The sequence below is a fragment of the Geotrypetes seraphini genome, chromosome 8, assembly GCF_902459505.1.
Source record: "Geotrypetes seraphini chromosome 8, aGeoSer1.1, whole genome shotgun sequence".
Lineage (NCBI taxonomy): Eukaryota > Metazoa > Chordata > Amphibia > Gymnophiona > Dermophiidae > Geotrypetes > Geotrypetes seraphini.
In genome coordinates this window covers 24111863-24136657 of record NC_047091.1, presented here as the reverse complement: position 1 = coordinate 24136657, position 24795 = coordinate 24111863, and the positions used below count along the sequence as shown (strand labels likewise).

Sequence of the window (24795 nt, the reverse complement as noted above, 5' to 3'; positions counted from 1 at the left end):
TTCCGGGCAGCTTTCAAACACATTTTGGTACATAGGAACCAATTGCAAAGCTGCATAGCTAAAAAAAACAGATGTTTCCGGCAGGGTGGGGGGTCAGGATAGGGGATTGAGTTTCAGAGGGGCAGCTACAAGTTCCAGTGCACACCAGTCACCATCAGCCCTCAGTGCAAAGAAAGTCGCAGAAAACAGATGTTTGAGTCATTCCAGCTTTCCCATTACTGAGCAGGTAAGAGAAGCCCCGATGTGCTTTTTTTTTTAAACCTCTGACTGAAACAGCTACACCAGGGAGAGATTAGAAGTGATCCATCCTTTGGTTACTCAGGTTTGGCTTTTGTTATGCAGTAGTTTCAAGTTTATTAAAATTTTGATTTACACGCAATATCAAATATTTTCAATGCGTATCACAAAAATAAAATTGGGAGCTAAATAAAATCATTTGAACAATAGACATAAAAACATATCCATAGACGATTAATAATACATAAGGAATACAGGGATAAAACTACATTTGTTTAAAGTAAAAAAACCAAAAGAAAAACATCTTAGGGAAAAGCAACATCAGGAAGATTATTTTAAAAAACAAACAAACCCATTAGTATTTAATTGAAACTTGGGCTAAAAATACATATTTAAAAGAAGACTTAATCTAAGAGTAAGTAGGAAGAGCATAAGAAGAAAAAAGATTGATCGGGAAGATTTCCGTTCGGCTATGTGCTGCGACAGGGCAGATTCTTGATGGACAACAGAATGTTGGACCAGGGATCCAAGATGGCCGCGAGTGGTTGAATTTCGGAGCGTCTCCTGAGCGTTCGGTAGATTTCATAATTTACCTTGTCTGGATATTCAGCTTGCTCTGAAGATTTCCTCATGCCTAAGAGGAGAGGGAGAAGTGCCGCCGGAGCCTCGCGGCGTTCTGTAATTCCTCCTCCTCTCACTATTGAACGCCTATTGACGCGGCTTCAGAGGGAGCCGGCAACTTCGGGGAATCGCCCGCAGGACTTGGCGGTACGGGGTGACGCCGCCAGAATCCAGGGACTAGAGGTCACGCTGAGCCCGGAAGAAAGAGATACTCCCCCCCAACCGCAGCATACTAGCTCACCGCAGGCACAAGGCACGTCCATAGAGGCAGTGCCGGTAGCCCAGGAGGCTGGTTCACCTTCGAGCGATGTATTAGAACTATCAAAAGACTTTTTAAGTCTGGAGAGAGATACTGCGGCTGGAACATCAAAGGAAAGGGAGAGACAACAAGACTCGATTACTACAAGTATGGCAGGTGAGACTTCCTTCTTTTTGGTTGAAAAACCCACTGAAATTACAATGGAGTCTCTCTGGGACTTAGTAGTCAAACTGGGAAATTCATTGACTCCACAACTTAAAGCACTAGAAATGAAAGTTGATAAGCAGGAACAAGAATTGACTCAAATGCAATCAGAATTGACTATAGTCAAAGCTACCTCAGATAAAAATAAAAATGAGATAGTAGGGGTCAAACAAGTACAAGAAACTATGATTAGAGATAGTACAAATATCAGGATGAAACTGGAAATGATTGAAAATGGCCAACGAGCCAATAATTTGCGGTTCCTAAACTTTCCCAGGATATCTTCTATGTCTCCTAGGGAAATGTTAAAAAAATACTTCTTGGAGATTTTTTCAGTTTCAGAAGAATTAATTCCACCATTTACACAAGTATTTTACCTGCCTGATAGAAAATTGGATCAGCAATTGATCAACGAGGGACAACAGGAATCAAAATTGGACATTACTACATTATTGGAAAGTTCAATGAAAGAATTAGTTAAACCTGCGACATTACTGGTAACAGTTGTATTGATGCTAGACAAGAACTGGATTATGAAAATGTTCTTTAAAAATAGAACTAAAGAGTTTCTGGGTCAGAAAGTACAAATTTTCTCTGATGTTACCAAAGAGACTCAAAAACGAAGAAAGCAGTTTTTGTTATTAAAATCTGGTGTAATTTCAGTGGGAGGGAAATTTTTCCTTAGATTTCCTTGTAAATGTATTGTTCATTATGGTTCTGATAAATATGTTTTCTTTGATCCGACACACCTAACCAAATTTGTGGCATTGAAACGTCTTGAGAAAGGTGAAAAAATAGAAGTAACAACAGAAATACATGATTAGCTCCCCGCGATTTCATCCATTTAGATTTTCTTAAGTATAAGATTAATCTTATGATCTTTTTGTTTTAATCCACCCTATTGAAGTCTAGGATCCAATTATTGTGGACTAGAGATTGTCTCTATAAGGAGAAGATGTTATGATATTTAATATCTTCTATATCGTATTGTAATTTGTTTTCTTTTTCTTTATGTATATTTAAAACAATCTTACTGTACAAGATGTTTATGCTTGGGAATAATGTATAAAATTATAAATAAATAAAAAAAAAAAAAAAGAAGAAAAAAGATTATCTGATTTAAGATTCAAATGCATCTTTATAAAGATAGCTTAATTTACTTTTAAATTTTTCTAGAGAGGTTTCGGCGCGCAGAAAAATTGGAAGTTTGTTCCAAAGCTGAGGTCCCAAAATAGAAACTGTTGTAGTTTTTCTAGTGCCTATTACTTTTAATGATGGAATGGTTAGCAAGTATTGATCTTCTGATCTAAGAGATCTAGCTGGGGAATACGGTATTAAGTACCGATATAAGAATATTGGGGTATTAGTTTTCTGAATTTTAAAACTTGGTGGGGATTAATCTGGGCTGTGGACAGGAAAAGGCCATCCTGAAGAGTAAAATCCAGCATGTGAACTTCCTAAGAACATAAGATTTGCCATACTGGAACAGACCAAATATCCATCAAGCTCAGAATCCTGTTTCCAACATTGGCCAACCCAGGTCACAAGTACTTGGCAAGATCCCAAGGAACCCCCCCCCCCCCAGGTTTTATTCTGCTTATCCTGGGAATAAACAGTGGATTTCTCCAAGCCTATGGAGTTCTCATTTAGGAAATCAGCCCAAACCTTTTTTAAGCCCTGTTAAGCTAACTGCAAAGAGTTCTAGAGTTTTATTACACATTGAGTGAAGACATATTTTCTCCGGTTTGTTTTACAATTTAGTAGCTTCATTGCATGTCCCCTAGGATTTACATCTCCCCTTTCCCCTTCATTCGGTATTGCAGGGCTATTTAAGCCTCTTTCTTACAAAATGTTCTTGACATCCTAAGGGCTAAGGAACACATTAGGATTTCTGTCTGCACTGCTCCAACATCCTTGATTGAGCCAGAGTTTAAAAGCACTGAAAATGAAACACAATTTAGGTTGGGAGATGAGGATTTTCTGGAGTGATTCAGGCTATGTTGTTATCCTGGGGAAAGCAAATTGAATCCATTCTTATAAGGGAGATCAGATCATTTGGTTTGTTTAGCCATCAGGCTGGTTTCTGACAAGCCAGATTAAATCAAACAGAAGAAACGTTAATTCTCAGATTGTTTTAAAGAGAAATGGAGACACAACACACACATCTGTATGCAAACAACTGGCTTATCTTCTCAACACTCTGTTTGGACTCAGATCATAGGCGTTAGACACAAACGCATAATGTTGTCCAAATACTTTTTTTATATGCATGCGCCGGGGAACAAAATGTCCCACTGTGGACATTTGATAAAGTCCCCCCCATCTTCATCAGTCTGTTTGATATTATTTAGTTAGATGTCTTATTTACTTTTTTTTTTTTTTATAATGAATTATCTTCAAGACTTAGCTTAATGTCAGTGGGGACTTCATCCGACATGTTCCGCCTCCGGGCTTTTTCAAGGAACCGTCCCCTTTACCAAACCGTCCATTCTTTAAGACTGCGTAACCTTTAGAGTCAAGAGAGACCGATGAAGATGGTGTCGTGGTTTAACCCAGTGCTACGTTTTGTTCCCCGGCGCACTGCTGAGGTCGGCTTCAAAGTTTATAGCACGCATATAAAAATTATTTTATATGTGTGCTATAACCTTTGACCCCAAAATATCCACAAAGAAGAAAATCCAGAGAAAACCAAAAAAAACTCTGTGGAGTGACGATGTTCCTAAATGGACTCTATTTGAAAGTATCAAAGTTCCAAAGGTCCACTGAAATCATCCAGATAAAATAATTCCATCCACATAAAAATAAATCATCCACATAAGAGCCTTAAAGGACCTAGTCCGCTAGGGATACAGGACCCAACACGGTCCGTGTTTCGACAAAAAAGTCTTCTTCAGGGGTCCCTGGGGGTCCTATAAAGGTGAGAACGTGGGAAACAATTATGGTGAGCCAGAAGTGAGACACTGCTTGTGTTTGCAACATTGTAGAGCTCAGACTGTGATGTCATAATGCCTCATTCCACCAATGCCTAAGCTCTGTCCTCATCTGCACCAGCCTCAAACACTTTAAAATCCTAAGTAGCAAAAAACAAAAGGAATTGACCCCAAAATATCCACAAAGAAGAAAATCCAGAGAAAATCAAAAAAACTCTGTGGAGTGACGATGTTCCTAAATGGACTTTATTTGAAAGTGTCAAAGTTGCAAAGGTACACTGAAATCATCCACATAAAATAATTCCATCCACATAAAAGTAAATCATCCACATAAGAGCCTTAAAAGACCTAGTCCGCTAGGGATACAGGACCCAACATGGTCCGTGTTTCGACAAAAATGCAAGCAGTGTCTCACTTCCGGTTCACCACACAATTGTTTCCCACGTACTCACCTTTATAGGACCCCCAGGGACCCCTGAAGAAGACTTTTTGTCAAAACCTATGGAACTTTGATACTTTCAAATAAAGTCCATTTAGGAACATCGTCACTCCACAGAGGTTTTTTTGGTTTTCTCTATAACCTTTGAATCAGACCTCAGCAGTGCCCCAAAGTGCCTTAATGCTACGGTAACAGGGATCTTTCGTAAATGTGATGGTGGCAATTTCGTACTTTATTGGAGTCCTTCACAAAACAATGTCTTGCTGACCACATAGTGAGCCAAGTCCGGGAAATGGTGCAGTTTAGGTCACAATTGGTAGGTTTCCCTGCCACGCACACACTCGCTTCCCTTTCCCCGTACCTTTTAAATTTCTCCGGCACGCTGCCCACGCCGGTGTCGGCTCCCCCGGAAGTGACGTCAGAGAGAGCGCCAAAAAGGTACAGGGAATGCAAGGAGAGGAGAGGAGCGGGGAGCGAGCGAGCGAGGGCGGAGAAGTGCCACCGCAGCCTTAGGAAGACCGCACCCCACACCCCTCTTACTACATCAATGCTCAGGCAAACAGAAGCTTCTGTGCCGTTCGCATGTATTTGCCAGCCCTGGCTGAGGCAGGTTTTCCTGAAAGAAGGACACGAGGGGGAAAAGAGCTTTCCTACACACCTGAGAACTGGATGGCAAAGCCCTGCTTGCTGGTGAAAAAGTCCGTTTGGAACTGAAGGGTAACGGAATTGAACGTGCTCTGAATGTCACCCAGGAGCCGGGGGCCGCTAAGCTCCTTGAGAAGGATCCCGCTGGTCGCTGACCCATCCCAGATCCTCAACACATCATGAAGTTCTTCTGTATGGAATACCATGAAGTGAAGCCTACGAGAAGGACAAGAAAAGCAGACACGTGGGAAAGGAGAAACACTGAACGTGCATTTATTGAATACATTTCTATTTCGCCTAAGTCTAGGCGGTTTCCAGTATCAAAAACAGTCATAAAATTCCATAAAACAGAAAACATAACAACACACATTATCTGCATATCAATAAGTACTGTCCGCGTACATATGGCGGTGGCAAGTCAAACACACGCAAGACATATGCGCGCGGACAATTGCGTGCAGACAACTGAGCGCTACGACAATTGAGCGCAAGACAATTGAGCACAACACAAAATGGCAGAGCGCACCACAAAAGGTTAGCAACACAATCCCGCGCACGTTCACGTAAACGTGACGTTGTTTTGCAAGGGCATTTTTATCACTATGGTTACCTAGCCTCTTTGTGCTTTAAATATAAGTCACGTGACTGCATTTCCGTTACTATGGTTGCGTTTGCTCCTTTAGACGTCTTGCGCTCACTAGTCTACGCTCATTTGTCCGCACGCATATGTCTTGTGCGCGTCTGACTATGAGCCACATATGGCGGGCAGCGTGGAATCATTTGCACCTCTTACATATAGGCATCAAGAAATACTTGAGTCTTTAATAGTTTCTTAAAGCTGTCAGGATCAAACAATTATTCTGGGAGAGGGAGCAGAGTCTCAATGTTCTAAGACAGACAGAGCGAGACAACGCAACACAAAGATACAGAAAGAATTCCCATTGAAGAGATGCTGAAGGCTCGATGCAAGCAATTTCTAGGTGCACCTTGATACGTCGCCTCTAAGGATCCCATCCTATAAAGTCCAGAGGGAGGCTCTTTATCTTTATTTAGGGTTACCAGATTTTACGTCAGTAAAATACGGACCCTCCTAGACCCGCCCCTAGGCCCGCCCAGCTCCCCCCCACCCCCACGCTGCCTGTTCATCGGGCAGGAAGACATATTTGCTTGCATTTTCTGGGGCTGCTAAACTTACTGATTGGACAGAAAACGGCTGATGCAAGTGGGTGAGAAAGTTCCAGGTTGATGTTTGGAAGAGGCCGATGGAGTTACAGCCAGGATCTCTGCACACATGATGCTTATTCAGATCCCTTACACAACTGATATGGAGCCATGATGTAGGAAGGGTTAGGCCATTACATTAAGCTATGGAGACTAAGTGGAGTAGCTGGATTTAGCTGTTTGAGACATCTTGGCTGCATGAGACGTTGGAATGGGACCCTTATAGTCTGGGGCCAGAGGATCTAAATGCATTTACATCTCTGCGTATGTGGGAGTCACAACCTCCGCAAAAGCAAGGTCAAGAAAGACAAACAGACAGACCTCTGCTCCTCACACTTCCCCAGCTTTGGGTTGATACAGTATAAGGTTATGCAATCCTTAATTTGCCCTCTAGCTCAGAGGAGCCTGTGAACTCCTTCCACCTGATCTGAAAGGGTTTATGTTCCATAATTAATTCTAAGGGCATTACAAATGAGGGTTTAAGTGTGTGAAAAGATGATCATTCTGCAGCAATTTCATTCTGCGCTAGCTGAAGTCTGTCTACTCTGTCTCAGCTGGAAGAGGGAAGTGCTGAAGGGACAGCATATGGCCATTACAGCATGAAGTAAGAGATATACCACCATTCCTCCTTCCCGCTTTATCAGACAAATTCAGTCTCTGTTCTGAGAGCGACCCCTAGTGATTCATCAGAGAACAGCATGGAAGCTGCATCCTTCTGCCTCAAGCCACAGATCACTGCCGTATTTGGGTTTTATATGGGCGAGGACAGAGCAGAGAAAAAGGACTGGAAGCTGTGCACGGCGAGTCCCTGACGAGAGCCAAATAGGATATTAATAACAGAATCCACGCAGGGAGAGGGGGAGCAGATAACACAGAAGCCTTGAAATGTAATTGTAATCACACAGTTACACTATGTGGGCTACTGGTTTATTTATAGCCTGCTGCATTCGGGGATTCTCACACGGCCCTGTCTTGACTAGCTGAGATTATGCCTTCGGCACCAATGCTACTTGCTCTGACTGCTGCCACACGGCTCCAACTGGAAAAACGTTTCTCGACAGTAGCATTTGCCCTGAGACTTAATTATGTCTCAGGGATTAATGGGACGTGATCTTTCCGCTTGTGGCCATGATTCAAGGCATGGTCACATGTTTTTCTACAGTGCAAGGCAGCTACACTGTGTGTGTGATTGTGTTTGTGTCTGGGTGTATGTGATTGTGTGTCTGTGTGTGTGATTGTGATTGATTGATTGTGTGTGTGTGTCTGAGTGTGTGATTGTGTTTGTGTCTGGGTGTATGTGATTGTGTGTCTGTGTGTGTGATTGTGATTGATTGATTGTGTGTGTGTGTCTGAGTGTGTGATTGTGTTTGTGTCTGGGTGTATGTGATTGTGTGTCTGTGTGTGTGATTGTGATTGATTGATTGTGTGTGTGTGTCTGAGTGTGTGATTGTGTGTGTGTGATTGTATGTGTGTCTGAGTGTGTGATTATGTCTGAGTGTGTGATTGTGTGTGTGTGATTGTGATTGATTGTGTGTGTGTGTCTGAGTGTGTGATTGTGTCTGAGTGTGTGATTATGTGTGTGTGTGTGTCTGAGTGTGTGATTGTGTCTGAGTGTGTGATTATGTGTGTGTGTGTCTGAGTGTGTGATTGTGTCTGAGTGTGTGATTATGTGTGTGTGTGTGTCTGAGTGTGTGATTGTGTCTGAGTGTGTGATTATGTGTGTGTGTGTCTGAGTGTGTGATTGTGTCTGAGTGTGTGATTATGTGTGTGTGTGTGTCTGAGTGTGTGATTGTGTCTGAGTGTGTGATTGTGTGTCTGTGTGTGTGTGTGTGATTGTGTGTGTGTGTGTCTGTCTGTCCACAGTTTTCATTGCAGTGAACGTAACACTTAACTCAGTACCAAATCTCGAGCACCCGAAAGGGATCACTTACCCTACTGTGCACCCGCTGTCCGCTTCCACTGTCCAGATGCAGTTCAGGTTGTGGTCATAGGGTGCAGGATAGCCAGGGGAAAGGATCCTGCCTGAAGTCTCGCCTTTTATGGAGCCGCCACAGTCCGCTGGAAGAAACATCACCGAGGGCAAGGTTATTACAGCGCTAACAAGAGGGGTTAAATACCCAAAGGGAGAGCAGCAATGTGACCTTGACTCTGGAGTTCCCTGGAGAAGGGAATTGGAGGGCGGGCATGCAAGGAGGGCAAGTTTATTCAGTGGAACTTTAGGACTGCTTGGTCAGGCTGAACCCATTGATCATCTGCAGCGTTCCTCAAGGAATGTGTGCATCAGGTGAAGAACAACGCTTGGAAAGCATCAAAGGGATATCCTCTTAAATAAGGGAAAAGTGTTGGTCACAGCTTATTTGCCTTGTTTTAGGGGTGGAGAGAGAGCTATAACAGGGAAAAGCTGTCGTTAAGGGGGAAGGGGATGGGGCTGGTGTGCTGCAAAGTGGTTTCCATATATACAGCTAATTATTTTGTACTTGGGGTACTGGAGGATTAAGTAATTTGCCCAAGGTCATGAGGATAGGGTTACCGGACACATAGCCCCACCCCCAGGCCTCAACCTGTTCTCGTGCTCGGAGCCACGTTGGGAGGGCATCTGAGTCACACGCCAGCACGCATATGCATGATAATCACCGCGCAGATGCCTTCCCGACATGGTCCCGAGGTGGAAGCTTTTCAAAACCCGGACATGTCCGGGTAAATTATCTGAAGGTGCTAAAACTGGAGGGGTCGTCATCTCCTGCCCTAGGCCAGTATCCTGCGTTCATGGCTTCCCCATGCCTGGCTCAATAACTCAATCGCTTGTATGGCCCAGGCCAGAGCAGTGCCAACCTCAATACGTGGAGGAGTCAACGCAGAGGGCTAAAACAGTAAGGAACGGGTTCAATTCCCACTGCAGCTCCTTGTGACCTTGAGCAACTCACTTAACCCTCCATTAGGCCAGATACAAAATCTGAGATTGTGCACCCTCTGGGGACAGAGAAAGCACTTTCATGTAAGAAATGTTTAACCCACAGACAGGTAGTACCGTGAGCCTTTACCCTGAAGAACTGGGCCACTTGAACGGATAGCTTTGGCCTTTAAATCCCACAGCTTGGCAACATTACAGGGCTGGCCCAAAAGTTCCAGCTACCAGACACTTTATCCATCGGAGAGGCGCTGCACAAAACGCAGTAGCTCTAAGAGAACTTTTTAAATGGATATCAGTGAATTTTCACTCATTACATCAGGATGAAAACGTTTCTGTCGATGGATCTTGCGGGAAGTGAGAGAAAACAGGGCCCGGGATCCGGCTGCCAGGAGCTGATGGTGAGAAGCGGTTGGCATCCGAGGTCAGCATCTGAGGGCTCAGCGCTGTGTCTTGTGGTCAGGAGCAGCCACCCACAGAGGTCCTTAAGAGAGACCGGTCTCCTAATCCCAATTAGATACCACTGGCACAAGGGAATGGTTGGTTTTTTTTTTGTTTTTTTTTGCAAAAGTAGAACATAACGTCCTTTGTCAAACAAAAAACAATCCTCTTTCCTGAAGGCTGGGAAGATGGTTTAGAAACCCTGCAAATAAAAGCTGCAGCACTATTACCCATCCTCTACACCTAGTGCGTAAGGAAATAATGGAAAGGATGCAATCCTACCGTTACAGACAGGCAGTGGCTGGTCCCAGGCCCTCCTCTCGCCAGTCAGACATGTCAGCGCTCGGCTGCCTCGTAACGTGTATCCAGGGTCACAATTAAATGTCACCGAAGTGCCTGCAAAATGGCCTTCATCGTGGACCCTGTAGCCAAACTGTGGAACGCCCGGGTCCTCGCATTTAATGAGCTCAAAACCTGAAACATCACAAAAAGGTTCGACTTAACAAGGACGCAGCACTGTGGACTGAAAATTGCTCCTCACAGTCTCACTTTTGTCGTGTGCAGAGAGAACAGTTTTCAGAGCTGCTTGTCCATTACCCTGGCTGTCTGAAAGTTATCCTTCTTAGCTAGATAAACGTATACGCTGATTTCCGTTGCACACTTAGGTTTGCTGCACTGCGGAGATGGCACTACCAGGGGCATTTATGTTCAAGGTGGGATATTCAGCCAGTAGCAATCAGCGTTTTTTGTCCACTGCTGGCTGTATTCCCGGATATTCAATGCTGAGCCGTGTCCAGGCATCTGCATTGACTATCCGGTTCTAGGTTGGACAGCTAAACTCATGCGGTTAAGTGCGGTATTCAGCCCTCAGCTGCGAAAGCTGAACCACTGAAAGACAGGATGGCTCCTAGGGGCTCAGTTTAAGCGCTTAACTTCCGCAGTCAAGGGATGAATAGCGGCACTTAACCGCACATGTGCCAACTCTGTTCCCAGAATGCCCGCAAGTTAGCCAGCAAGTTATTCAGAAATAAACTCCCTCGAAATGACTTACAAGCGCACTCATTCCATAGCCGCTCCATATCTCTCTTCACTTATCTCCCCCTATGCTACCTCACCGTGGACTCCATACTTTGGGTAAGTCCCTCTTATTTGTACCCTTTTCTTCCACCGCCAACTTCAGACTCCGTCCCTACCTTCTTGTTGTGCTGTATGCCAGGAACAGGCTGCCAGAGTCAATACGTCAAGCTCCGTCTCTAGCGGTCTTCAAATCCAAGCTAAAAGCCCACTTTTTTTGCAGCTGCTTTCAACTTAACTCCCATTCGCTGTCAGGTACCTTTACCCAGTGTATCATTTCCCCTAACCCTGAGATGTCCTGTCTGTCTGTCCAAATTAGATTGTAAGCTCTTCTGAGCAGGGACCATCTACTGAATGTTAAAATGTGCAGTGCTACGTATGCCTTTCAGTGCTCTTGATAAGGAGCAGTGGTAGTAATGCTAACTGGTTCGCCACAGACAAGCGATTTAAGTGGACTGGAGCCTCTCCTGACGCTTTAATCATTTTGAGTATCGCCCAGAATGTTCTTCAATTAGATTTTCAAAGCGACTTGTATTATTGTCTAGTAAAAATCTGGTAAGCGAGAGTGAGTGGCTATTTCATCCCTGTGGGTAATTTCCAAAATCAGGCACAAGTTCAGGGAGCAGCTTCAAGCAGACTGTGAGGATAACCAGCTTTTCGCGCACCACCGTGAAGCTAAGCCCCAGCTCACTCTCCCCTCCTCCACCACTTACTCAGGTACTGGAGCTCAAATCCTCTGCTTGTGTTTTCCGTGTCCGTAATGAACTCCAGCCATATGCTGCTGGATGTGCTGTTCAGAGTCCTTCCCAACATTTCTGTCGCGCTGAAGGCGCCCAGCAAGCGGGCCGAGCTGTTGGTACCATCGAACACCTGGAGAACAAAACAAAGGGTCTGAGGACCAGGACACGTGGCGATGGATGCGCCTGGAAGATGTGCTCAGCAATGACTTAGCCCTGCTTTGAACGGAGGAGCAGATAAACGGTCAAATCCCACTCTGGCTCTTTGTGACCTTAGGCAAGTCACTTAACCCTCTAAATACAAACTTAGATTATGAGGCCCCTGAATGTAAGTCACCTTGGCCTACATCTGACATTCTCTCTCTTTCTCTTTCTTTGGTGCTTGAGGTAAAAGAAATCACCAGAGAATAGAATCTTCCTTCAATAAGATGCCTCTCAATTCAAACCTCAATGCAGTCAGATTTTGGGGGGATATGCACGTGATAGATTTATGAGGCAGTGTGTGCAAATCTGTAGCTTTTGTGTGCATCGTGGGTATCCTGGTGTGCCCAAGGACTGGATTGAGAGCTATTACTTGAAGTCTTGTACTGGTGCTTACGCAGGTGAATGCTGCATCTAGACCAGTGGTTCCAAGCCTGTCTTGGGGGCAGTAGCATACTTTATCTGGTTGCCAGTCAGGGTGGAGCCTCCCCTCTCCTCCAGGCATGTCATGCACCCCCTTCTGTCTGTCTGCCCTCCCTCCCTCCAGTACAGGGGTACACTGAGCAATCACAAAGCCAGTCTACAGGTGCCTGGCTGTTGGATCTGCCGGTCCCCTGCCCTAGAAGAGAAAATTGACATCAGAATTGGTTTAAGGGGTATGTATTGAAGGTACTGATTGTTCTTGAAGGTATTTATTGATTGACTAGTCTTTAAGCCCGTTACATTAACGGGTGCTAGAATAGAGTGTCTGTCTGTCTGTTTCTTTATCTCTCTCTCCTTGGCCGCTGTCTGTGTCCTTCTGTCTCCCCCCCCCCCCGAGCAAAGCTGTCTGCCCCCAGCACACACCTCCCACCCAAAGCAGCCCCTTTTCCCTCTCCCTATCTCTCCATGGCCCCTTCTGTCTCCCCCTAGCACACCCCTCCCCCAAAGCAGCCCCCTTTCCTTCTCCCTGTCTCTCCATGGCCCCTTCTGTCTTCCCCCCAGAGTAAAACTGTCTGTCCCCAGCACACCTCCCCCCCAAAGCAGCCCCCTTTCCCTTTCCCTATCTCTCCATGGCCCCTTTCCCTCTCCCTCTGGCCCCCTGAATTAATCCCCCTGCTTACCCTCCCTCCATCCCGGTGTCTTCTGGCCTGCTCCTCTTCAAAGCAGGCTGCAATCGTGGTGGCCGGCCCCAGCGAACTTCGCAGGCCGCTCCCCAACCCGGAAGCACGCTCCCCCCCGACGCGATCCCGTGCATCAGAGGGAACGTGCCACCGAGGCCGAAAAGCGGCCCGCAAGGCCCGCCACAGCCGGCCACGATCGCAGGCTGCCCCGAAGAGGAGGATCAGCGGCAGCAGTAGCGGCAGCAGCGGTGAGCGAGGGCGGGAGGTATAGTCCAGCTTGCTTCGGGTTGGTGAGGTGAGGACGGGAGGTCTGTTGAGCTTCCTTTGGGTTGGTAAGGGCGGGAAGAGGGGAGTGGCCAGAGTGATCATTGGCCGGGTTCTAAAATGGAACACGGCCACGGATCACACACCACGGCCGCAGTAATCACGCTTTTTTAAAAGCGCATGCGCCACTAACCTTTTATTATATAGGATTAATAGGTGGATGGGGGGAAATAATTTTCCTCTTTATACATTTTTATAAGTTTAATGCGCTTTAATTTTAATATTTTATGTAAGTTTATTAATTATTGTGCACTTCTGTAGTTTAAAAATTGAATAAAGAATTTTTAAAAATTTTAAATAAAACTTGAAACTGTGGGCTCCTTTTACTAAGCTGCGGTAGCGTTTTTAGCGCACGCTAACCCCTGCGCTACGCGGAAAAACTAACACCAGTTCAATGGAGGCGTTAGCGTCTAGCGCGCATGCTAAAACCGCTAGCGCAGCTTAGTAAAAGGAGCCCTGCAACATTAATTATCCCTGGAGGAGCATTGATCTGCTTCAGCTTCCTCCAGAAAGTAATTTTATTGATTTCATTGCCCTTTGACCTCAACCTCACACCTAATAGCATTGAATATCAAAACCCTCGTGTGGCTAATTTAATAGGACGAGCATTTCTTCCACACCTAAGTCCAGAAAGTCATCGGTGACTCAGACCTAACTTCATCATGAGCTTAGCTCTGCTGGAGTCCCAAAATCTGAAACACTCATGAACGTGAGGGCCACAGTCGTTACTTCAGACCAGGTCGGTCTCAATTCCTAAACCAACACTTCCAGGGTCAAGAGATATTGAAGAAATATTGGCCTAAATTAGATTTTTTTAGACCTGGTTTATGAGCTTGACCTAATTATCTTGAAAACCCTGTTTGGCAGTCATCTTAATTACAATAGAATCTCCCACTTGGAACGAGGATTTAATTTAATCTATCGACAGTTCAAAGTGGATTACAATTTATGTAAAATACAAAACACAGACTCACTTAACACAATACAATTAATAATAACATAGAATATTAACAGACTGAACTAAAAGGCGAGTTTTAACTTCTCGTGTAAACACCCCCCTCCCCCTCCCAATAATTCACTTCACTTCTGACACTGTCTGGTAAAGAGTTCCACACTCAGGCTCCTTGAACATCAACATCTTATCCATTATTCTCCTAAAATTAAATCTGTTCTATGCTGGTAGCTCCAGCCTATAATGATCCGATAGCACACTGTCATTCAAACAAACTAACCACTGCTCCACGGACACATTTAAACATAACCACCAGGAACGTGCCAGGCCTTGGCCTGCTCACAAATATGCCTTTGAAAATCAGCTTTACCGCTGCAACCGTCTCCACAGCTTATCCAGTAACCCTGAATACAGGATGTGACAATAATTGAAAATTGACAGAACTAATATTGTACCACCTGCTGCAAAATCTCCATTAATTTGCCGAATAAACCGCAGCCTTACAGAAAATCTGATTTACACATTGAACCAGGTATTGACTCCCAGGGTGAGTGCAGAATCCAAAATGATTCTTGGCACTTTAATAAAGAAAACCAAATTCTCAGTATCTCGGCTTCCCTCCACGAAGCAACCGTAGCTGAACCCTGGAACCACAAGAGATCATCTGTACGGGGGTTGATTTCAAGATTTAACAATTAAAAAAGACTTTTCTACTAAACCAAAAGTTTGAGGTTAATCCTTAAAAGGAATTAAAAGTACAATACCATCTGCACATGAAAATAAAAAGCTCCAGATCCTGAAAATCCATTGCAGATGTCTTCAAAACTATGGCATCCTTTTACTAAGGCGCACTAATCGATTTAGCACATGTTAGCGTTAATCTTTAGCGAGTGCTAAATCGGTTAGCATGCCTTAGTACAGTGTTTTTCAACCTTTTTACACCTATGGACCGGCAGAAATAAAAAAATTAATCTGTGGACCGGCATCGGTCTGTGGACCGGCGGTTGAAGAACACTGTGCTAAGTTGTGGGCCAGATCCCACCCATCTCCACCCCAGACCCCACCCCCATAATAGTACTAATTGCACCTTGCACGTCCCATGCCTCATCTGGAAGCCTTCCCTCTGACATTGCAATGTCAAAGAGAAGGCTTCCGGTTCAGGCGCAGGATGCCTGTAGGAGCCACTGAATCAGTTAGGAAGAGGGAGCTGGCTCGAAGATAATGCCGCATCGATCGCACTGTGGACCAGCGGTTGAAGAACATTGTTTTGGGCCTGATGCACGTGCTGGCCCTGTGGACCGGCAGGAAATTTCTGTGAACCGGCACTGGTCCATGGACCGGTGGTTGAAGAACATTGCCTTAGTAAAAGGACCCCTATGTTTAATATAGGTGATGACAGGGATCCCTGTGAGACACCCCCACCCTCTTTACAGATCAAATTCCATGAGTCAGAAACTTGAGTCCCTAGTGGTAGGAACGGATCAACACCAATGTCTTAAACTTCACTCTCCATAAAATAGGAAGCCACCACAATGAAATCAGAATAGGTCTACTATGATCATAATGATGGGCTCCAGTACTAACCTCTCTGTATCAGTCATAATGTATGAAGATGCCAAGTTGGCAGTTGCAAACGTATCACAACAAATGCAAAAAAGCACGATGAACCTCCGAGGATCATTTGGCATCCAAGGTTTATTGAAGAACCTGATATGGGCCGTTTTTCAGCAAAATGCGTGCATCAGGGGTCGTGATTGCAGTGATCATGATCTTATCGCTTATTCCTTCATTGATCAACATATATTACCAACACTTGCAGTGAAAAAAAGGGATCACCTCTTCCTGGCTTTAGTCTTCCACCTCTCAGAAATAGGTACCATTACAACAGTTCAAATATGCTACTACTAAGGCTCTTCTTCAAGCAGGAACGGTTTCAACTTGCATATAATCCACAACTTGGAAACATTTCTCTGGACCACTTTTTTCACTTGAGGCCGTAATGTCAACTGAGAATCAACTATGATCCCTAGATTCCTCAAATCTGAACCAAACAGCAGAATTGTATCATCAAATTTAATTAATCTCTCCCATCCCCCAAAAAATGTTGGGTCCAATGTTCACGATAAAAGTATCAGCTCAGGTTTCTTCATATTCAAACACAACCTATATAAGAACATAAGAATAGCCTTACTGGGTCAGACCAATGGTCCATCAAGCCCAGTAGCCTGTTCTCACAGTGGCCAATCCAGGTCATTAGTACCTGGTCAAAACCCAAAGAGTAGCAACATTCCATGCTACCGATCCAGGGCAAGCAGTGGCTTCCCCCTGTCTTTCTTTGTTGACTTTCAGGCATGTACTTGCTCCATAATATCTGATACTTGTTGCAAAGTACTAGAAACAGGGACCAGGAATTATATCATCAGCATATAACCAATATACAACATTCAATGTTTGGAATAACAAGTAAATTGATTAAGGAATGTTGGTATCAAAGGGACAACGTGGCAATGGTTTCAATCTTTTTTTGCTTGATAAGACTCATCAAGTGCGATCTTCTGACAGTCACTAGGAATGGATGTCTGTTGACACTGCAAATGCCGCAGAGATGTCCAGCATCATGACAATGTCTTTATTGAATCCCTTCCAAACCATATCAAACAGAAATCATTAGTGTCTCAATTCTATGCTGCTCCCTAAATCCATATGGAGAGTCCTCCAGCACCTGAAACTCATCCAGATGGTCCTTAAGTTGGTATAAAACCAATTTTTCAAGAACTTCTGCCAAAAATGGGAAGGATGATACACAGGATTTAAAGAGTGCAGCTTCTGATCCTTCAACAACAGGACGGACACATTCCATCTTTAATTGCCTAGGCTCTATACCAAATGCTAATGATTTATTAACAAGTTGCCAATCTGGTTTCACAGTGGTCTTGCTTCAAACATTTCAACACCTTTGTCTCACAAATATTAAGTCATTCAACGAGGTAATTACCCTCTCCATCTGTGTTTCGGAAACCTTACAAAATCACTTCAGGTCTCTCTTTAATGAACTCCATCTTCTACACCCTCACATTCAATCAATGGAAACTTTTCAACTAATTTCTGCGCCTTATCCTGAAAAATGGATAAAATTCTTCTCACAGGCAAACCTGAAGGAGTATAAGCAAGAAAATCAAGTTCTGGCATAACAGACAGGTCTTGTCTCTCGCAGATGCAAATGGATAATTGGCAGAAAGGAGCATGAAGCACATCTTCTGTGATGGTAGGGCACTTTCTGACTCGAGTTTGCCCATCGCCCTGGAACTGAAACTGGACTTATGTTGAAATTCTTATTTATTCAGGGCCCAATTCTCTTTTGGATGCCGACATCAGTTGCCACCGATCGCCTGTCAATCACGCGTTGGCTACCAAAAGAGAATCGCATCTACAGTCCAGGTTAGATGCCCAAAATGTAGGCCAGCTTTTTACAGGTCTACATTTGAGGTGTCTATGTCGCATCAGTGTAGACACATAGCGATGCTTAAGCCTGCCTAAGGCCACTTCCGGGCAAAGTCACACCCACAACCTGTCTTGGATGTTCTTATGCATCGCTATGTGTCTATGTAGATGCATTGTGCCAACAATGTGGGCATCTTGCCTTAGGGAGGTTTTTTTTTAAATTTTTTTAAAATGTGCATTCTGATTGGCTTCCAGATAGTGGTAGGATGCCTAGAACCGCCTGCCATCGGGATGTGCTTTTTCGCGAATCAGGCCTTGAGTGCCTAGATGCCTGTTTTCTCCTTTGTGCTGTAGGATCCAAGCAGTGGAGATACCAAAATGTGAATGTAAAGTTGTTTGGGATTCTGTTCTTGGAGGTTCAGAAGTTCAGTTAGCGTGGTCTCCTCACGAGACATAACCATGAAGAATCTACCAAATCCAGTTGATTCTCTTTGGCATTCCTCCACTTCTGCCTCTTCCAGTGCTACGGAGCAACGTTTGGAACAACTTTCCCTAGGTTATTTTTTTTCTATTTAATTTTTTGTATTTTAGTGCAATGTATAGATTTTCGCTGTGCTTGGACACTTCAGTGAGCACCATGGATTAATGTACTTAACGTGGTACCCCCACTGCGTGCGAACTGCTTGTGCGTTAGTAAGAACATAAGCATTGCCCCTGCCGGGTCAGACCAGGGGTCCATCGTGCCCGGCAGTCCGCTCCCGCGGCGGCCCCCCAGGTCCATGACCTGTAAGTGCTCTTAACCTAAAATGTTCATACCCTATTCGCTTAATTGCTTATAAAGTAGCCCTCTATCAGTGCCCTGCAATCCCCTTCGCTTCCAGTGTGGTAGTGTGGTAAACAGTCACTTCAGATTTAAAAAAAATTCAATAAGCATCCTGTAAGAGGCAGTGCTGAAAATGGTGAAAGTCACCCAGGCATTTAGATCAGCTCAGTGGCTTAATTTTCCATTACCAGGATCTCTCCTAAGGCCTGCACACTCTGCCGAAGGCATTGATCAGGCGACACTGCAATTCTCAATAACTACCACTTCTTCATTATTAGTTCTAAGGCTTAGAAACATTAAAAGCTAGTTATAACATGTTAAATCTGACTGTAAAAGCCAGGCCCCTGGGCCTTGGAAAGTGAGCCTTAACGGAAACTCTCTCGTGTCTGGATTCTCAAATATTTGCCTGCGTCCCCAGCACTTAGTTGCATCCCCAACATGGCTACGCTCGGTCTGCCATTCTCCAGTAAACTCAAACACCTTGAGAAGTTAAGGGAAGCTGAGTGTACAGCCATTTCTTACTGGAAACACCAGCAAGCTTCAATGCTACCGTTAAAAACTCTGGAATTTAATCTCAGAGAATGTGGTATATCTATGTTTAAAAAAGGTTTGCACAAGTTCCCGGAGGATCTATCCACAAATTGTTATTAATATAGACTTGGGGGAAAGGCACTGTTTACCTCTCAGGGTCAGTAATATTCAATCCATCTATTTGGGGGGATTGGGCCAGATATTTGTGTCCTGGATTGGCTACTGCTGAAAACAGGATAGCGGGCCTACCGCACGTTTGGTTTGACCCAGTTTAGCAGTTCTTCAGGCTGTTAAAATAAGGTACCCTTATACCGGGGTTCCTCGATTCTAGTCCTTGAGGTCCACAGCCGAGCCAGGTTTTCAGGATATCCACAATGGAAACGCATGCGAGAAGTTTGCATTCCAAGGAGGCAGAGCATGCAAATCTCTCATGCATATTCATCGTGGATATCCTGAAAACCTGGCTTGGATGTGGATCTCAAGGCAGGGTTACCAGATTTTCCAAATGGAAAACCCGGACTCATGGCTCCGCCCCCAGGCCCACCCCATTCTGGCTGGCCATGCCCCTTTCTGCCCAAGCCCCGCCCCCTCGACCTGTGCGAGCAACGTCGGACAGCATGCGCTGGTGGGACGTCGCTGGGTTGCATCCGCTCAGGTGCGAATGCCGTCCCAACATTGCTCGTTGCCGAAAACTTTTCAAAACCCGGACAAAGTGCCGGGTTTGGAAAAGCCGTCCAGATCCCTGGACATCTCCTCAAAAGGAGGACAGTCCGGAGAAATCCGGACGACTGGTAACCCTACCTCAAAGGCCAAAATTGAGTATCCTTGCTTTGGGGTTACCCGATTTTACTATTGTAAAATCTGGACCCATGGCCCCGCCTCCCAGGCCTGTCCACTTCCACCCAGCCCCGCCCCCTCAACCCGTTCTCGTGCTCAGAGCAGCGCCGGGAGTGCATCTGCGCTTGTGCAGGTGTGATGCCATGATGTCACATGCATGAACGCACGCATGCACGTGATGTTACCTTGATGCATCCGTGCATGCGCAGATGCAGTCCCAAGCTGGAAGCCTTTCAAAATCCGGACAAAGTGCCGGGTTTTGAAAAGCCATCTGGACGCCCCGGACATGTCCTGTAAAAAGAGGACATGTCCAGGTAAATCCGGACCGTCTGGTAACCCTACCCTGCTTTATACTATGGTTTTGCTACATGTTGCAGCAGAAACAGCATTTTACCTAGCCATAATAGCTAAAAAGCTTCGGTTGTTCAAGTGGAATCAAATCCTTGAAAACACCTTGGCTCTGCCATCCTATTGTGGTACAGTCTGCCCCGTGGTCTGCTATGACTCTTGAGTTTAGAAAATGCCAACCACAGAGACAAGGAAAAGGCGGCTAAAAGCAGCACATGATTCAGGGCAGGCAGGTCGATTGCCTCAGGCCGTTTCCAGGGGAACAGAGAGAAAGGAGAATCGGGAGGAGCTGGGAGAGAGTGGATGCGGCCGCCGAGTCCCTCAGAGAGAGGTCAGCGTTGGCAAGAGACCTCAGCTGACCTTCAGCTATTCAGCCTCAATTTTGCGTTGCCTTATTCTGAGGAGCTTGGGAAGGCCTGACCGAACGTTGAAGGTGACCTCTGGAGTTTTTGCTTAATAAAGTTTTTTTTTAATGGAAGCCACTTCAGTGAAACTGAAATAAGCTGGAGAGAGAGATCACAGTCTGACACTGATAAAATGGAACTGCAGTAATAGCTTTCCCCCCTAATTGTTTGTCTTGATAAATGTCTCTTTGGAATTTCTCTCCCCCAAATCTTACCTTTAACACGTCTCCTGCCTGTAGGTCAAACACCCGTGCCCTCAGCTGGATGCCCTTTCCTGGCTGTGTCTGGATGGAATAGATGCATTCGTGGTGGTTGTTATAATTGGAAGGATAATTGGGGGATAGGAGGACACCCTGAGTTCCACTGACGGAGGAGCCACATTCAGCTAGAAAGACGACAGAACAGAACAGCAGTTTAGCAGGGTACAAAAAAAAAAAAAAGTCAGAGATGAAGCGTCCTGAGGCCACAAACGAGGAAAGACAAGGAAGGAAAAAGGCAATGTGTTTACAGACCTGAAAAAGCAAAAACGTCGCTAAGTTTGCATTTCTTTACCTTGTTTGTTCTGAAAGCAGTGACGCATACTTACATATGTGGCATCTAACATAACCGCTGTTCTACTGGACGGCACCAGATAATCCACCTAAGGCTGTGACCCCACACACCATGTCTCTGACCTTGAAAGCCAGAGTGAAGAACCTCCGCCTGCAGCATTTCTCTATGTGTTTTCTTTGTTCTCTGCCCTCCACTCTACTGTCACAACCTCAAAGAAAGGGGGAGGGGATAGCATTTCAACCTAGCTTGCCCCAAGACCCCAAGGAAACCAGGCAGATGCCTAGATGAATGAATAATTCTTGCGTGGTTAAGTGGTGGTGGTGGAATTCCTTAAGGAAAGCAGTCCATGGGATTACTTTGCTAGGTCAGAGGGTTAAGAAATCCCCACTGGATCCATTTTTTCTGGTTCCTGAAAGGGAGGGGGGGGGTGGTAATATGCCCGCAGATTCCTAACACAGAGGGAGTCAGCCAGGCAGGGTACTTTGGGGAGCCACGAACCAATGAGAAGCAAGACTCTCCTCTGATGTAATCCCCATGCGTCTGGCAGGTGTTCCTGAGTTCAAAAGCAGGGGGTTTGAAGGGAAAGCTGACCTTAACTCCAGATCAAATGGATACTTTTGGGACCCTTAGGCGAACTGTGTTAAAAGACATGAACGGTGGTTGGGAGAAGCCCGCAGCTAGATAAAACCTGGACTGGATTGTTTGGAGGGGTTGCACCAGAAAGGCAACAGTTCAGGCTCCTTAGGGCTTTGTACCAGGGGGGACATTGGATTGCAAGGAGTGCAAGAAGGTCTGGTTTTCTTTTTCCTGGATTGTGGACTCTGGGTTGGTTTAAGCAGGCAGGATTTGCTTTTGTCCATTACTGCCGGGAAGGTCCTAAAAGTACAGATCTTGTCCTAAATATTTTGTGCCAAAGTGACAAGAGGTTTACTAGAGGCTGCAGCTATCAGAGGACAATTGAAATCAGTGGTTCCCAACCCTAATGAATATGCATGAGAGAGATTTGCAAGCAGAGTTTCATGCCTGTCATCTCCATGATATGCAAATCTCTCTCATGCATATTCATTAGGGCTCTCCCAAAAACCCGACTGGCTAGTGGTCCTCCAGAGTTGGGAACCATTGCTAAGAATAACCATAAGTAGGGTCACCCTATGGCTCCAGGTTTTACTTTCACTGAAAGCAATGGGAGTGAAACCTGGATGTCACAATCCGGCCTCCTTTTTCTGGAGCTATGTGGTGACCCTAAGGAGACTCTAAGGGGCTGATTCTGGAAGTGCCACTTGCCATGGCAGGTGCCTATCACGGACAGGCACTGCTTCCAGAATCGCAGTGAGCATGGACCCTAGGCGCTTGCCAGGGTTTAACGGGCCTACATGTCTGGCACCTAGGACCTGTCAGAATCACGGCCAATGGTGCCTAGCGACACCAAAGTCTGGTGCCACCCTCTAAACACGCCCACTTCCAGGCTCCCTCTGCACCGATAGCCGCCAGGGACCTAGGCACCGGTCCCGGAGGCCACATAGGGGCAGCAATTTTTGGGCTTTAATGGCGTGACCAATTATCACACCACTTAAACTCAATTAAATCACTTATGCTAAGCGCTGGTAGACGCAACCTAGGCACCTGCTGGCACATAATGTAAGGTGACTTTGTTGAGTCAGCTCTTGAGGGCAGGGATGCTGTAAAGCTTTTCATCTCAGTGCTGAACTTCATGCAACAAGTTATTCTGGGGCCGATCCAGGCTGTATTTTGTGGAAGTCAATTGAGCCCTGGTACAAGCCCTGGCCATCCGGGCTTGGGTTCAGAAAACATGACTTACAGTGTGAAGATGATACTGAGCGCGCCCGGGAAATTATGACTCTGACATTAAACATAAGAACATAAGAATTGCTACTGCTGGATCAGACCAGTGGTCCATCGTGCCCAGCAGTCCGCTCACGTGGCACCCTTCTGGTCAAAGACCAGCGCCCTAACTGAGACTAGTCCTACATGAGTACATTCTGGTTCAGCAGGAACTTGTCTAACTTTGTCTTGAATCCCTGGAGGGTGTTTTCCCCTACGACAGACTCCAGAAGAGCGTTCCTTTTACCCCGGTGAAGTTTGTTTTTAACAAGGGAATCCTGTCTATGGCTCTGGAAGTGGTCCATATCATCTTACTGTCCACCATACCTGGAACGTACTCCACTCATGTCTGCCAGCAGGCGGAGGCCTAGGCATGATGCTACCTATGCGTTACCACAGTATCTACAGAAGCCCACCTTCAGTTCACATTTCATCTCTCCAAATGTTGCATTATTACCGTCTCTCTCATGAAACGGAACTACTTCCAGGAAAGCAAAATACAGAAAGAACTGAAGAGCTCAGGCAAGAGCAGGGCCTTCTCCAGGCAAGTCAGATGAAGAAATGCAACTGAAACTAGGCCCAAACCATGTCCCCGACACACAGTTCTGGACAAGTACCACTGTGTCCTGCTCTCACTTTATGCCTTCCATGTTCAGTCACACCAGGCAGAATTCCCAGGGTCAGGGCTGACTAGGGAAGTGGGACCTTTGCTCGGTTTACAGCAGGAGTTCACAATGCCACATGCAGCTCCTGGCAAGTCGCTGTGGTGAGGTCAGAAGCCTTGGACACACAGCTGTAAGGGGCGCAGGACAACCCAGCTCATGCAACCTTATATATAGTATGTTCAAGGTAGACGATACCTCACCAGGCAGTAAATCTGATCCATTACTATAAAACCAATATTTAAACTTTAAAGCAAGCACAGCAAGGGAATGAATAACGATATCATTATGTCTTATTAGTGCTGGATTCTGAGGGCCAAATCTAAAGTGCTCATACATTTTTTTGTTCATTTTCTCTCTTGATTAACTTTCAGTGAATTGCAATTGTTATTCATGTCCCAGGAGCTGCGCTTGTCATGCGAAGGTGATGTGCCCCCCCTCCCCCCACCTTGACTTGTGCATTAAATAGTTCTGGCTGCAGCTTTCGTTCTATTGAACAGTCAGCCTAGAAGCACCGCCACGTACAAGGCGCCCACACACCTTATCCGTGTGCTGTATCCTTCCCTTGCTAAAGCTAGACCCGCGTTCCTTCCCGTCTCATTTCTAAGTAGAAATATCAACCAAGCAAAATGAAAGCACAGGACCACCTACCAACACACCTTGGCAGAGGCGAACTCCAAACACGCCGTCTACCTCCGAGGCAGGTGATGCGGGACACTCCCTCCAGCCGGTATCCAGGAAAGCAGGAGAAAACCAGAACATCTCCCACGCCGAACTGCAGGCCCTTCCTGATGCTGTAGGGAGGCACTTCAGGCTCTTCGCAAGGCTCCAGAGTGTACTCTATGAGAAGTTATTCAGACGTCAGTTAGTGTCTTCCTGTGATATGTCCTTACGACTATACAGAAGAAATTAAGAGAAAAGCATCACAGAAGCATTGAATATGACCTTCGGATCACGTAATCCTACTCGTACTCATTGACCCAGGCCTCCCACCTCTTTGCTTGGAGAGTTAAGCTCTCTGCTTTCCTTGAATCCTATTGCAGTGAAATTATGATTTAG

The 24795-nt window shown here is 45.5% G+C and overlaps 1 protein-coding gene across 1 annotated transcript in view; it reads right to left on the bottom strand.

The window, feature by feature from the left end:
* CSMD2 (CUB and Sushi multiple domains 2) overlaps positions 1-24795 on the bottom strand; it is a 536551-nt gene that overhangs the window by 97650 nt on the left and 414106 nt on the right. Inside the window, exons 20-25 of the mRNA XM_033956853.1 lie at positions 24388-24576; positions 20896-21065; positions 11693-11849; positions 10188-10379; positions 8488-8614; positions 5349-5551 (exon numbers count right to left, since the gene is read on the bottom strand). Coding sequence (XP_033812744.1) covers positions 5349-5551; positions 8488-8614; positions 10188-10379; positions 11693-11849; positions 20896-21065; positions 24388-24576 — 1038 coding nt within the window. The remainder of the gene's footprint in view (positions 1-5348; positions 5552-8487; positions 8615-10187; positions 10380-11692; positions 11850-20895; positions 21066-24387; positions 24577-24795) is intronic.